At 35.7% G+C, this 16,742-nt stretch overlaps 2 protein-coding genes across 3 annotated transcripts in view; one reads left to right on the forward strand and one right to left on the reverse strand.

Annotated features, from left to right (window-relative positions):
• The window catches only part of iqgap2 (IQ motif containing GTPase activating protein 2), a 457,800-nt gene that overhangs the window by 419,485 nt on the left and 21,573 nt on the right, over positions 1 to 16,742 (forward strand). The gene's annotated exons all lie outside the window — the stretch shown is intronic.
• On the reverse strand, positions 190 to 14,561 carry hapln1a (hyaluronan and proteoglycan link protein 1a). 2 transcript variants are annotated; one of them, NM_001313730.1, is given in 4 exon segments: positions 190 to 4,201; positions 4,284 to 4,586; positions 6,021 to 6,350; positions 14,335 to 14,561. In NM_001313730.1, coding segments are annotated over 4 exon segments (987 nt in total). In that variant the 5' UTR covers positions 14,399 to 14,561; the 3' UTR covers positions 190 to 3,911.

A 16,742-nucleotide genomic window follows, 5' to 3' on the forward strand; every position in this document is an offset into this window, starting at 1 on the left:
AGAGTGGAGTATCACACTGTGATTAACTTCTCTAAATTATTGAAATGGTTTGTGTAGGGACCCTGAAGCCAACTGGCATTCATACTGCAACAAACATTGTGTATTCAGCATCTGGACTTTCAAAATACACATTTACTGGCACTGCACAATTACATCCACAGTTTGGTGGAGAATGAAGAATAGAAAACATTTCACTTTTTATGGGTTTTTATTTTTTCATTTAAAATCTGATTTCATTCCTTAACCAACACTGCATTCAGATAAAAAAAAAAAGAATGATATTTTGTGCATTTAAAAAAAGACAAAATCAAGCGAAAAAATGTCACATATGTGCACGGTGGCTTCTGCAGGTCAAAGCTGAATTACAGGAAGAGAATATTTTACCCTCCCATAAACAAACAACATATATCAATACAAAGTGGCAAGTAATAGATGGTATATGTTCATCAGTAAACACAGATCTCATTATCTGAAATTGTCCACACTGTGCCTGTCATGAATCCAACTAAGGCATGACGTTGTACAAGGCTTTTAATGCTGCTCACTCTTTTTCTCACTGGCATGACAATATCATTCAATTCAGACTTATTCCTCTCTACATTTAAGCATCTATAAGGCTCAAGCTGCTCTTGAAATGTTGTGAATATACAATTGGATGCTAAAAGATTTGCTTGGTGTACATTTAGTTTTCTGGCATATAACAAATAACAGCGGTCGGTCAAATTCTGTTAAGGTCTGTAATGGAATACTTGTTATTCTATGCTGAATCAAACACAAATGAAGGGGTTCTTCATTTAAGGACAAGAAACAGATTCAGTAAAAGCATGTAACAGTTGAGAAAATACATCATAATAATGTAAAGAGTAGCCACGGGAAATGAACACTGAAATGAAATTAGATATGCATATTGCTAATATAATAAAGTCCAAAAAACATTCATTTGATTTCTCAAACAGATAAAAAGTCACAGTTTAGAGCATTAGATAATACAACATTATAAAATATTTTAAAGGAGATTTAAAGTAAGAAAAAAAAGGATATTAGCATTTCACAAAGGTGTTAAAGAAAGATGTCAGGTCCATTTTTTGCTTTTCTGTTTGGGCAAGTTTCAAAAACTTTCTGTCAAGTTTATACCATTAGGATTACTTAAATACTTTATTTCAATGCAACAATTACGATTTTTCACAAACTCACATTTAAATGTACTACAAGGAATTGCAATCAAAATGGTGAGATTTCAGATACTCTTCCAGCTGAATATCTTTTCGGGAAAATGTTGTGTTTTTCTGCTGTTGCTTTGCTTTTTTTATACATGAGGTGTACAAACCTATATAACATGTAAATGATATAAAATAACTGTTGACATTAATATTACGAATGGTGTGGTATGGTGTTTACAAGGGGTGCCCGTGCCTTTCCTGGAGGGTCAATGTCCTGCAATATTTAGCTCCATCTATTATTAAAACAAGATCTTCAGACTCACAATAGGCTTAATCTCAAACTGAACCCAGAACTATCATGGTCTTCCTCTAAGTGCAGTTTTGCGGCATAATATCACTTTGAATGTCAGGTAGAGGCTTACCACAGGCTTGAAGCTCACCAAAGTGTGTTCTCGGCATAACTATGCATAGAGACTGCAAAGTGGGAGCTAGTCGATTATCTTCCTGAATGCTAAACTTATGAATGTGACAACCTACACCAAAGGAGGGCAAGTTCATACCTGGAGAGCCACAGTTGTGCAGTGCTTTTAACCAACCTGGATAAATACTCACCAGCCTGTAGCTTTCAAGTAGCCCTTAAATCATAGATGGGGAACTTCAGTCTTAGAGGGCCACTGTGCTGCAGAGTTTAGCTCCAAAATCTAATCAAACACACATGCCTGTAGCTTTTAATGATATTGGAGTATGTGTATTCGCTTGTTCGGGTGTGTTTGATTAGTGTTGAAGCAAAACTCTGCAGTACAGTGGGTCTTTAGGACCAAAACTGCCCATCCCTGCCTAAAACCTTGATTAGCTTGTTCTGGTGATGGACCAGCCTAATATCACGAGGAAATGTAAGTAGTTTACGTTTTGTCAATTTAGTGGCTGATTCAGTCGTACAGAAATGCACGATTATAAAAAGGAGATGTGGCACCCAACCCCACCCCTGAACTCAACCATCATTAGGGGATAAGAAAATCGCACAAAACTGTACAAATGAGATCTTACAAGTACATGCAAATTTTCCACTAAATCAAAAAGTTACAAATTGCCATGAAATTGTGTTGGCAGGATTGTAGTGATGGGAGAATTTTTCAAAGCTTCAAAACAATTAAACCCCATAGCAAAATTTCTCTGGTCTAGATCTGGCCCACAGTATTAGCATTTGCTTGGCCCACATGCCACAGTGAATTATAGCACATGAATGGACCAAGCCTGGCTTCCATACAAGAGGCAAACTTGGACCATATCTGGGCCAAGTCTCAGCCAAGTTCATAACTCATAACTAGGCCTGAGCTGGGATATGTATGTGTGTCACGACTGCAATGTTTTTTTATAAACCCTTGAGGCAGTTCGCTTTTTGGGTGTGGTTTTTCGACCTGATTGATTGATTTTTTTTTTGTACTCAAAAATAAATTAAATGTATTTTAAAAGTGGGTCAAGATAGGCCAAACTTATGTGGCCCACACATACATTTTTAACATCTGGGCCAAATACTACATTTGATATCTGGCCCAAGTCTTGAGTGCCGCCTGTAAGACAGTGCCACCTCAGCCAAACCTGGGCCATGTTTGGCCCAAATGCTGCATGCCAGTGCCAGACGAATGCCTGCTGTGCCAGCTTTAGGCCATATCTGGGCCAGAATTCTTTGCTACCTAGGAACCAATTGCTCCATTAAATGATTCACTCTTCCTAAGTGTTCAAAACATCACATGCTAAGGAAATCTGGTAGTCAAATATGTGAGAAGTCAAAATATGCATTAGAATTTCCTTTTTTAAACATATTCCGAACTTTAAATTGAATGTGTAACCTATAAATGGACATAGCTTATCATGTAGTATCATTAAATATTAATGGGCTCAAGACAAGAGGACAAAAGACAATTAACTTTTCTCATTAAAACATCAACAAACTTGTAAAACTGATCCAAGATCAGGTATAAACTATGAAACCTGTTCAGCGTTTCACCACTGGGGGGCTATCTGAATGAAGCTGCATCATTCATGTGGATTATAGGATATTACACAGATCGCTGCCAAGCGGAGAACCATTGCATTTTCAAAACATAACGTTATGACATAATGAGGCCTCATTTACTGAAATCATATGACCTTGCTTCGTACCGTCGCAAGCTTAACTGGTGCTCTAGGCAAACGACAATCATGCCACCCTCATGGTGTTAATGCCGCCCTTTCGCAGATGAAAGTAAAGAGCAGGAGGATGGGGGTGGGTGTTTTGTTGTGTTGCCCATATTGCTCATGCCTAAATCCGCTGCAGACCTTGCCCATTTGAAATGCACTCTGAAACATTGATGAATCTTTTGTTTCGAATCAGTGATTCAAAGCTTCATGAAGCAGTGATTGGAAAGCATCACTACAGCACTGTGGATTATCAGGACTGAACTTTTCCATGCCAGTACTACACTCTCATGCACTTAACAGACATGTGCACCAGACAGGCATTGTATATCCGCAAGTGCACAAGTGTATCATTTGATATTAGGCCCTATAAACTTCTAGACAAGTTGGTAAGAGCTAAAACCTGTAGGACGTTGGCACTCTGGAAGCAGGACTGGACACCCCTGTTCTGTACAGTATCCTTACTATAATGGTTGTCACAGTTAGGCTAGTTCATGCAAAAAGTCCTTCATAAGTTTGGAGTGGCGACTGCTGTATTGCTTCTCTTTGGTTGTTGATGTGATGTGAATTGATTTACTGCTGGGGTTTGAAGCAATAGACACCGTACAGCTTCTGCTTTTTGTCAGGGAAGCCAACAAAGCGAACAGCAGCCTCCGTGGGACTGCAGTTCTTCCTGGGCCTGGAGATCGGGTAACGTACGCTACCATCAGCAAGCCAACCGGCATCACATCGGTCATATCCCTGCAGTTTCCAGGCAGCAAACATATGGCCGACCTTTGCGATCTCAGCTCCATCTCCCTTGCATGCATCGACGGCCTCATCAAAGTTCAGCTTCTTGGGCTGGATCATGTAGTAGAAGCGCCCTGTAGTGTAAATAAAGTGGTTTTAGGTTTGTGGACACAAACAGTGCTACTTTAATTACTAAGAGTGAATTGTTCAACTTACCTTTAAGACCAGCAGTGAAGCAGAACACATCATAGCGGCTGTTGGACTTGTCCCGTTGGCCATAATTTCTCAGTCCAGCTGTAGCCCTTGCACCTCCGCAGGGCTCTCTGGGTTTGGTGATGGGATACTGCACAGTTCCGTCATTAAGCCAGCCGGCATTGCACCAATCCAGCCCACTTTTCCATTCCCCATAAAGCTGCTCGAAGGAGGCGACCACTGCATCCTGCTCCTGACATGCGGCCACGGCATTTTGGAAGTTGAGGTTGTACCGCCCCAAACGAGGGGAGTATGGGAAAACAACCCCTGTGAAAGAAAGTGAATCTTTCCCTAAGGAAAAGTTTGGCTGATTTTAACATCAGGTTGATTTTATTACCACCCCTATGAACAAATTAGAGCATAATAGAGCTTTTAGAAAGCTTCCATGCTCAGTATAGATTAAAGTTTTTTATGGTACAGTGTTTGAAAACAATTGTATTTTAAAAAGAGAAAATTACTTGCAGGGCTTTAATCTTTTAAGCCATTTTTCCAGTTAATAATGGTTAAATAGTTTTGCCAGCTTAGTTAATTATGTTTATCTCACGTTTCAGTGTAAAGATCCCCACTGATTCTTCGGACGATCTGCAATGGTGGTTGCATAAGAAAGCATCAATGCATTTCAAGTTCTAATGTCAGTTGAGATCTCAAATACAACAAAGGGATCGTTTGCCCTTTACTCACCCTTCATTTGATACAAACTTGCTTGGGTTCCTTTTTTCTAATGACCATAAATAAGATAACTTAAAGAATGCTGGAAACAAGTAACCTTTGACTTCCATAGTATTTTTTTCTTAAAATGGAAGCCAATGGTTACAGATTTTCAGCTTTCTTAAAAATATCTCATAAAATAAAACTCTAATTAGTTTGAATTCACTTGATGGTGAGTAAATAATGAGCACATTTTCATTTTTGGGTCAACAATCCCTTACAGCAAAATCATCTGTGTAAAAATTACTCAGTTTAGATAGTATTTGGTCCCTCTCTAAATTGAGTTAAAGTTACTTAAGTTAATGAAATAATGAAAGCGTAAATTAGGTGATGATTGAGCATTGATGATGAACATCTTCTGGTAATAAACAGAAACACAGAAGAGAAACACAAAACTACAACTGACTTCAGTCACAGCCTCAGATTAAATCAGATAAAATATAATACATTGAATCTCTCAAAATCTTAGCAGAGGATCATTAAGCAACTCGACAAACTTCGGCTTTACCATAACCAACCTGTTTGCCCTTATTTAACGAGGGACCAAATACTCTCTAAAATGAGTAAATTTTACTCTGAGGATATTGTAAATGCTTTATAAACATGTAGAAACTTAAAGTTGTAGTGGAGAGAAAGAAACCTCTCAAATTTAATAAAAGAAAAATTCAATTGTGTTCCATAGATATAAAATCTTATAGGTTTTGAATGTGATGGGTGGTAATAAATGACATAATTTTTATTTTAGCATGAATTTACCCTTTAACAACTGCAATTAATTCAATTCTTGCCTTTCACAAGCTCAAAGTTTCTGTGCAATGTTGTACTGTTTTTAATATATAGTCAGTTCAAACATGCCATTAAACACATATGAGATGTGGCAAAGGTCTACTATTATATGATCATTCATTTGAATGTAGAAGACCCATTACATGTAAGTGCTACAGTTAAAAAAATACTTATATGACATCATAAAATAATAATTAAAAAAATTACCTTGCACTTCAAGATCCACCTCAAGAGTCATGTCATTCATCCCATCGATGAACTCACACCGGTATGTGCCATAGTCGTTCACATCTAGGTCTGTAATAACCAGTGTTGCATCACTGTCATCCACCTCCAACAGGTAAGCGCGGTCTTGATAACTTCCGTAGGCCTTCTTGTGGAAACCCATGGAGATGAGCACGTCAGTTTCTGTTGAGTCATCTTCAATTTTGGTCCACTTGATTCTGTTCCCGAATAAAGTAGATTGACCATCCAGTCTGCAGGGCAGAGTTATATTGTCACCTCTGTTGGCGTAGACCTTGACCCTTGATTCACTATCTGAAATCAAACAATTAGACAGTTCTTTCAAAGTGTATTGAATCCTCATTGTAGGTGTAGATTATTTACTGAATGTTGACAATGACAGAAAACAAGAGTTTGATGATTTCTTTGGTTAGATTTTATGGCTGTCCATAAAATTTATCTTAAGGTTTGAATAAGCCTGCAATCATTACTCAACTGAAAGGAAATAGTAAGTGCTAATCAATAAATAATCCAATTATGATTTACTGGAATCAGATGGTACACACACACACACACACTGAGGAACCACAGCCATCATTCTGCCATTTTGTGTCAATGAAGGCAAATGTTCTCCCTGTAATGCTCAACTTCGCAGATGCAGGGTCTACAGTATATGTCTGGTAGTAGTTGATACAGTCTGCTTGTTGTTAGGGGTATAATGTCTTGTATTGCTCCTCAAGATGTTTCCTGATCTCTGCTCGAGTCTTGGAGGCTCCAATCCATCACAGCTCTTTGATGTAACGTTTGACGGATATCAAGAAAACTAAAACAGACCCAAGAGTTATCCTAGCTGGCTGTACTCAACTTTCAAAGTGTCAATTACATAGAAGACTTTTTAGATTAGATTTAGCTTAAGGCACCATTCTGTCTCTCTTGGGTTATAATGTCTACAATGCAAACCAGTCAACCTACTGTATGTTGACTGACCTGAAAATCTATGGCCCTACAATAAGAAGCATGTCATATGACCAAATATTTAGAGTGGCATTTAATATGAATTGAAAACCAACTGTATAACCTGAAAATATGGGGGGGGGCATTCGCTGTGTAAAACATTTGCAGGATAAGTTGGTGGTTCATTCTGCTGTGACGAACCCTGATGAATAAGGGAATTAGCTGAAGAAAAAATAATAAATGAATGAATAATCTTAAGGGAATGATTCAGCCGAAATCGATCCCACATTATGCCATATAAAAGTATCCCTCTGTGTATATGACTTTCTCCTTTCAGTCAAACACAGATGGAGTAGTTTTAAATTAATTTCTCTCTCTTCAATACTTTAAAATGGTGTTGGGTAGTGGAACAATGTGGCATTGGAAGAGTATTATTCTGTATAACAGCAAAATTTCTAGACATAGGTGAGCACGGTGGTCAATGAGAATATTTTTGTAACAAAAACATATCTATCTATTTCATAAAACCATACGCCATAAGAGGGTTTATGCATGTCTTGTTTTACAGAAGCTTAAAGTAGAAGTGAAGCACTCAGTCAAGTTTAAATTATTTTGTAAATGATTTCCATTTTATTAAACAAGCTCAATTAATGTAACCATTTTGGAGAATACGGCATGTTTTACTAAAGCTTTTAGAGCTACAGCACCGCCATCTTGGAATGTCTCTGTGTTTGACATCACAGGGTGGGTTTCGTTCCCTCAGCTGAACCAATAAGATGGAAGTTATGAAGCTGAATGGCTGAACACGGAGACTAGACTGCCTTATTTAACAAAATGTGTGAAGTTGTGGGTTTGGAGCTGGTGCAAATACAAGCATCAGATTTGTGTCTAGTATAAACATATATTCTATTTTTCTTTTTCCCCATTTTAATTACCGAATGTTTGATGTGCTTTAGTTCACTCACTGTATTACGCTGCCTGACTGGGTTTCATCCATGGTTTCAACAAGGTCCAGTGGTGACATAATTGGGTGGGTATTTCACTTTTTACTACTACAGCTGCTCTTTTCTTGTTCAAACCAAACTAAGATCGGTGCAGTTTTTCCATGTGGCAGGTTTTCACATCCTTCATACATGTTGAGAGATTGAGTTGATCGACATGAAAGGGAATATGTCATGTGCTTTAATCATTGCATTATTCTGAAAATAAATCCCCTTATTAGGCAGTGCTGCACCAGCATGAGAGAGTGGACCAAAGTGCATCAAACAAACAGTATTAAAAAACGAAAAATAGAAAACATAAAAATTGTTTTTGTGCACAGTACAGTGAAATCAGAATTATTAACCCCCCTTTGAATTATTATTTTTTTCTTTTTTTATATTTCCCAACCTATGTTTAACAGAGCAAGGAAATGTTCACAGTATGTCTGATAATATTTTTCTTTTGGAGAAAGTCTTATTAGTTTTATTTCGATAGAATAAAACCATATTTAAATTTTTTAAAACCCATTTTAAGGTCAAAATTTTTAGCCCCTTTGAGCTATATATTTTTTTGATACCATCATCACACAATAGCTTGCCTAATTACTTTAACCTGCCTAGTTAACCTAATTAACCCAGTTAAGTCTTTAAATGTCACTTTAAGCTGTATAGAAGTGTCTTGAAAAAAATCTAGTAAAATAATATTTACTGTCATCATAGCAAAGATAAAATAAATCAGTTATTAGAAATGAGTTAAATTTAAAATTAAAACTATTATGTTTAAAAATGTGTTGAAAAAAACATCTCCGTTAAACAGAAATGGGAGAAAAAAAAAGAAACGGGGCTAATAATTCAGGGGGTTTAATAATTCTGACTTCAACTGTATATTAAACACAACTTTGATGTTATATGGTTTGAGTTGCCTTAACTTATTGGGTTTTACAGTACTCAGTTGGTTTGAATTTTCTTCATTTATTGGGTTTTCCTGTGCTCAAATTACTTCATTTACTCAACTGGATTAAGTTCACAGTACTCATTAGGATTAGTTTTTGAACTTAAATAGTTTGTTGCAATCGGTTTTAACTTTTTGGGTTTTACAGTGCATTTCTTTAGCTCCCTTCTGTTATATAGTTAATCAAATGCTGTATTTGTTTATGATGGAATGACTTAACAAAGATTAATATATGATTTAGAATTATTTTAACATGTCAAGTAATGTAAATCAGCTACTTCAAATTGTAATAAAATCTCACAATATAAACATTTTACTGTATTTTCTTTATGTAAAAAACTGCCTTAGTGAATATAAAAGAAAGAAAGCCTTTGATTGTTTGATAATTTTTGGCTTGACTTCCCCAGAGAATTTCTTAATGGCAGCTCCAGGCATTGTGCTTCTGACCAGCATGTTTTACAACTAACCTTTAAACTCAGATGCAGTGTATCCAGGAAAACCTTTCCCACATGCTTGAAACAAATATGGGACTCATTAGCAGGCACTCAAGACTTTCTGCCTTCTGCTTCAAACCACTTACTTTACCTTAGCCTACTATTATAGCTCTCACCCAACTGAGCTGGAGCCTTCCAAACTATTGTAACATGTGCCCAACCGGTGCTCAAAATGAATGCACATGTGCTGAACATCTGAGCACTTCACTGATCAGAAGCCTGTACTGTACTGTTTCCCCCCTTTAATTATACAGCACATCGTTTACATTATGACCAACTGATGAGAGATCTTCCTCTTTCTAGAACTTATTGAAACTGATCCCTACAGTCTTTACACTCATTAACGCCACACTTCTGATCCTTTTTTTCACTTCATTGCGAGTCATGCACTCTCTCTAACACTTTCCTACTAATAAACTATCACTTAGAAGACAGTGTGCCAAAGTTACAAGCTGGAAGGATCAGATGATTAATCTCTCATTAAATGATTAAGCACAACCTTCAATACAGCAGCTACTAATTTAGAAAAGTCATCCTTTATATTAAAGCTTTTTGGATTTTGACTTTCACATGTACAAGCTTTGTTGCATTTGATTAGATTAGATTAGATTCAACTTTATTGTCCTTACACATGTATAGTAGTGTACAAAGCAATGAAATGCAGTTTAGGTCCAACCAGGAGTGCAATTAGTACAGGATATACAGTTGAAATCAGAATTATTAAACCCTCTTTGAATTTTTTTTTTCTTGATAAATATTTCTTAAATGATGTTTAACAGAGCAAGGAAATTTTCACAGTATGTCTGATAATATTTTTTATTCTGGAGAAAGTCTTCTTTGTTTTATTTTGGCTAAGATAAAAGCAGTTTTTATTTTTTAAAAACCATTTTAAGGTCAAAATTATTAGCCCCTTTCCAGTCTGGCGTTTGTCATTTGTCGTGTGCAGTACTTGTGTAAATGTGTTTAAATTTAAATTTATTCAGTTTTTTAATTAATTTCAGTAAAATTATTTACCAATATGAAAGTGTTCATTTAAGTTACGTACAATACAATTTGTAAAGTAATATTTTCTGTCTTTTAGTAGATATATTATATGATAGACTTGCTTTGTTTTCCAAATAAGTGGATCTAGATGGATTTGCATTGTAAACATTAAATAATAGTCAAAACAAAACAAAACAAAAAAATTATTCATTTACGATACTCCTAAAATTATTCTGCATAAATCCACAGATTTTTTTTTACAATATTCTCTGCAGAAATACCAAAAGATTGTCTGCAAGTTCTGCCTGGTCCTAGTTATGAGGAGAGTGTGGGGATTGTGATTGCATACAAGCCACCAAATATCATTTCAATTCCACTAAGCCATGATATTCTTTGTGTACCCAACTCCCACCAGTCCCTTTATGACATCCCATCCCCCATCTCCAGCCATTCTTTATTCCTGCTCTTATAAGCAAACAGAAAGAAAAGTGTTTACTCTTGAACGGCGGTGTGGAAGTGCTGTGGTGGCTAAAATATTTAAAACAGCCTCTTTCCCACCCACCAAGACATTTGGCAGAAGAAAGATAATGAAACATAAATGCTTTCAGGGAAAACAAAACAAAAGCTGCATTTAGAGCATACCATGACTACTGGAGTCAGGATAATTTAGTAAGAATATAGATTATAATACTTTTTAAATGAAGTAATAAAAATAGCTAAAATAAATACCAAGTCATGATCTGGTAGTAATGATTCTTTGGGATCATGTAACAGTGAAGTAATTTTGACAACAATTAAAAGGAATAAATTATCAATAAATAATCCACAATGTTAATGTTTTTTTCTTAAATGCAGTGTCAGCAAAAATAAAAAAAAAGCTTTTCCAAAAACATAAAAAGTCTTACTTTCTCCAATGGATATTATTATAACCAGTGTTGTGCAATAGCACGTTACTAGTAAGCATTACTGTAACGCCATTACTTTTGATAGTAACTAATACTGTCACACATTACTTTTTAAACATATCAACTCCTTTATCATTACAATATGACGCGTTTGTCTGGTTCTTGGTAATTTAATTAATTTTGACTGCAGTCTAGCCCACATCTTCCTGATTACAACGCCAAGGAATTGTGGGATTGGTGGATGCCAACCAACCACCATAAAGAAGACTTGTGTGTGCGAGAGAGACCAAGTGCTCAAGAGAGAGACCAGGTGTGTGCAAGAGAGGCCAAGTGTGCGCGCAAGACAGACCGAATGCGCGCAAGGTAGGCCGATTGTGTGCACAAGACCGAGAGACTATTACCGTTACTATTATAAACTACTACTACTAATGCTACTATGTTTGTTGTTTCAAATAAATAAGCACACATTAGTTATCTGTATAACAAAATTGATTAACTTAGTAGACACGGTGACACATTTCTGTTATATTTTAGAACACGTTATTTAGTTTTTCATTGTTTAGAAAAATGCTGTGATTTATTTGTTTATTGTTTTACATACAGTATTGTTATAGATGTTGTACAACAGCAGCTTTTGCGCTTTTAATATACACAGACTTTCCATAAGTTTGTTGAAGTACCACGTTTAATTTGTGGTTAGTTTAATAACGTGACGTTATAAGGGCATCCGCTTGTTGTGTGACGTCATGCGAAGCGGCTTCCGGGTCCAAGCTCTTAATCAACCTGTATAGTGAGACTCATCAAATGGTAATAACAAATGTTTACAAAGTACTGTAAAACTTTTGAAAATCCCTATCATAATATATATATATATATATATATATATATATATATATATATATATATATATATATATATATATATATATATATATATATATATATTCATACCTGATATTCCATGGCCAAATAGTGATTAATTTTTTATAAATTGTTAGAATTTTGGTATTTGTAATGCAGCAAGTCCAGAGACTGATGTGTACACTATGACTTTATTTAAAATTCAAGTTATAAACAAATATTTTCTCAATTCAAATGAGTAGTGGCTTGGACCCGGAAACAGTTTTCGATACGTCACCACAACGTCACGACTTAACAAGCGGTTTAACGGGAGCTTAAAAAAAATTTTCTTTGGAAAAGTACCTGATAGAGTAATTGATAAAGTAATTGGGTTACATTTTGAATGAAGTAACTAATAACTGTAACTAGTTACTATATTTCAGTAACTAGCACAGGGGTGGCCAACCCTGTTTCTGAAGAGCCACTTTCCTGCAGATTTCAGTTGCAACCCATATCAAACACACCTGCCTGTAATTATCACGTGGTGTTCAGGTCCTAATTAATTGGTTCAGGTGTGTTTGATATGGGTTGCAACTGAAATCTGCAGGAAGGTGGCTCTCCAGGAACAGGGTTGGCCACCCCTGAACTAGCACAACACTGATTATAACAATGTGTATGTTTAATTCATGTTAATCAAAATGTTATTAGTAATGTATTACTACACAATATTTATATAATAATAATCGAGCAATATATATAAACCAATAAAATGTTAATTTGATACAAATTCCAAGGCTCTGAATAACCATAAAAAATTATAGAACCAATCCATCAAATACCTTTTGTACACTAAAACATAAAAGTACAAGAAAAATAGCAAAAAGCATTCAACACAGACATTTGATAGAAACGTTTGTTCATCACTGGCATCTTGGACACATTTGCTACATTAACTGTGATACTGGAGCCCAAAATGATGCTTTGTGTGAGGTACACAACACTAAATGGATGAAAACACACTGATTGGGGCTTCACATCTGTGTACACAACTGTCATATGGAATCGCTCCTCCACAGTCAGACAGTCCTGATGGCTAATCTTCCCTTCCTACACTTTGCTGAGCAAGCAGAGGCCAGTACAAGGCATGAATTATTGTACACAGCTGGACGACACTCCTTCTGTCACAACCATGCACTGACATTTACGGTTATCTCTCTGTCTGGCTCTCTTTGCAAGTGTTAAATCAGTTTCATTAGAAAGCCTCCCGCTCACTATCTCCCCTTTTCTTCACACAAAGGCATCCTCTTTCTTTCACACACCTCCCTACTCAGCCATGCCTGACTAATGGCTGCATTATGTCTTGAACTTCTTGAATCAGGCCTGTCTTGAGGACCCTTTCACTCCGTCCTCCAGTCCCCACCTCTTCTCCATCAGCCCCAGCCCAGCCCAATCCATTCAAACCCATGGCTTTGCACTGCATTGCCTCAGATGGAAAAGGGATTGCATTCAGCAAGGGACTCTTTACATGGTTGTGGGCTGTTAATCTTGCTGATGCTCCTGTTAAATACAAGCATTCAGCGACTCAAGTGCAAAATCAAGAGGATTTGGTGAACCCATGATGCTGAATACAGGGAAAATAAAGATCCACTGTGTGGCTCTTTGGCCACCAATGTGCTCCTGACATCATCACAAGCCAATCTAGCATTTTCCCTCAAGAAAGGGCATTAGATTTTCATCAAGATGTAGAGCCGAGTCTTGTGGACAGTTTGGTGATTGCTTACTTCTTACACTAACTGTCAACAACTGTTAAATTACCTGCAGCAGATGGTTTTAAAGTAATAGAAATCTGGTGAGCTGAACCTTTGTGGGTGTGTGTCTAGACAGTAGGAGGAGTTTCTATGTGTTTTAAAGATAAATAATGGAAAATTGCATTTAAAATGGAGTTCATTACATCAGCATTGTGAGTAAAATCCATTGAGGAGAGTATGGTTATACAATACAAATATTATACAAGTCACTTGAATCCTTTTTTTTATTAGCATCTAACTCTGATGATTTAATGTATGCAGTTTTGAAGTATTATATTTATTTATCACACTCTAATATGCACAGACAAATTAATGGATGCATCCTGGACCTTCATTCATTCATTCATTCATTTCTGCACAAATGGATCAAAAGTGATTCTTACCTTGTGCTTCAACATGCAGACTGCTTGCAAACACCATCAATGCCACAGAAAACAGAGCAATCATCTTCACGTTTGTTATGTTCTTTGTCTAAAAAAACTACTCAACAAAATAAATGCAATCAGGTAATAAAATGTAATGTGGAAAAAAAAAATACTTTCTTCCCGTTGTTGTTGAAGAGGTGAAGGTGTTGGTAGTTGTGCCACAAAAAAGATTGGGCTCCTCAGAGGTCCATACAAAAGGCTTATATTGAAACCTTGGCCAATTGTAGCCACTCCCCCTCCCCTTAGAGAGAGACGAAGCCCATCACCCTTCGTTTTTTTTGTGCGTGTGTGTGGACTCCCTCATATATAAGAACAGCTTCCCTTTTTGTTATGCATGGCTATCCATTTAGATTCGAGGGCATGCAAAATGTAATTTAGGCTATATTATGGTTGGGTTTATATAAGGACTATCGTGTAACTGCTTTTAAAATGAGGAAAAAGAAGACACAAAATAGACAAAGGACTATGTGTTAACACATTGGTAGCTAGATTATATCATATGCAGTTATTTATATATTGTATAATAGTGACATTTTGCCAAAAACACTCTTAATTGTGCCAAAAAACACTAATTTTTCCCCCAACATGTAGTCCAAGCACTTCAAAGTAAATCTGTCCAAGACGGAGCATGTCTCACTAGAAACAATAGACTCCCCACTAGGAAGATATTAAACACATTGAAGGCCATTCATAAACTTTCCAAATGCTGGATTACACAGTCTCTCTCCACCTGTTAGTGATGCGTGTTTGACTTTACTGATTGCCTTTTCATTTGCTTGTACCTCCTGTGTTATGTTTTGCATCATAGTCTGCCAGACAGATTAATAATCAGCCAAGAAATCAAACGCAAACCTTCCCATCGGCCTTTCCTTCACCTGCACTCTTTCCACAGTGTGCTGCAACTGATGAACCATAGAAAATTGAGTCATTTTTAGTTATTATTTTATTATTGTTTTCAGCAATGTGCAACATTTAAAAGGTATTTCACTTTAAAGGCAGTAAAAACAACCTACACTGACCCAACAGTTTGTCAAATGAAATGAGAGTAGTTAACTCAAAATTGACTGATGGTTAACTCTACTCATTTGAAAAGAGTTTTGAACTCAGGATTGAAGATAATGAGTTAATTAAATACTTTACTTCAACTTAAATGGAGCAAGTTCACAGTACTCATATAGATTAGTTTTTTTTTACTCAAATAGTTTGAGTTGCCTTAACTTAATAGGTTTTACAGTACTCAGTTGGTTTGAGTTCTCTTCAGTTTTTGGGTTTTACTGTGCTCAAATTGCTTCATTTACTCAAATGGATTAAGTTCACAGAGCACTGAAACAAATAACTTTTTAGTGTATTCAAATCTAATAAATAGACTCATAATTTTTCAATTGTAATATTAAGTGTAAAGGATAACTAGAATTTTCTAAGTACATATTTAATATACACATATTTACTTTATGTAATAAATGAAATGAGTGGAAAGAGTTTAATATTAATATTTGTTTACTTGTAATATTTAAATATTTTATAATAATCGCAAACCTAGTAATATTAAGTTTTAATAATGGATATGTCACTGATTCCCAGCATGCTTTTGCAAGGGATTGAATTAAAAGAGAAGTATTTTGAAAATAAAAACAATCTTAGGTGTTTAAATTTGAGAGAAAGAGTTTTTATACTTTGATCATCATTAGTTTGTAGATTAAGAGCAGTTTTGAGTATGTATTTTAAATTAGTTTTAAAGTTACCAGCTTGCAGAAAAGCAGCACACATGCTTTGGATCTTGGCATTTTTATTATCAGCATTAATGTTTGACGCTTCACTCAGAAAATCATAGCTGTGCTAACACTAGCGCTGACATTAGTAAGCATTTATAAAGTAAAGTTGCTCTTGCTAAATAAATTTATTTAAAATAAAGTGAAATAACACATTTCAAGTGGAAATGTGTGTCTTAATTAAGCCAAATTGCACCAAATGTACTAATTTGTAGCTAATAAGTTTAATTTAAATTGATAAAAGCAATTTTCCCTCTGCTAAAACAAGAAAATGGCATTACTTGGTTCCTTTAAACAAATAAAAAAGTAAAGATGATCAATTAAATGACAACTTGTTTACATTACTGGATATTTTTAATACGTTGTTTACATTTACAGACTTTTTATTTAAAGAACAAAAATTACACACATAATATTTGCTTATTGGCTATATGGAATGCAAAAACTTTGACTCTCAATATCTCAAAATCATTCAGAACGCAAATAGAACCTGTTAATTCCAAGGTGACGATTTGTTTGTGCAAATTGTTACCAGGATTTTTTAAAAGTAAATCTTAGGAGTTTTTTTTTTCTTCTGTGTGCTCATTAGGATTAGTT

Source organism: Danio rerio, chromosome 5 (assembly GCF_052040795.2).
Source record: "Danio rerio strain M-AB ecotype USA chromosome 5, GRCz13ab, whole genome shotgun sequence".
Taxonomy (NCBI): Eukaryota; Metazoa; Chordata; class Actinopteri; order Cypriniformes; family Danionidae; genus Danio; species Danio rerio.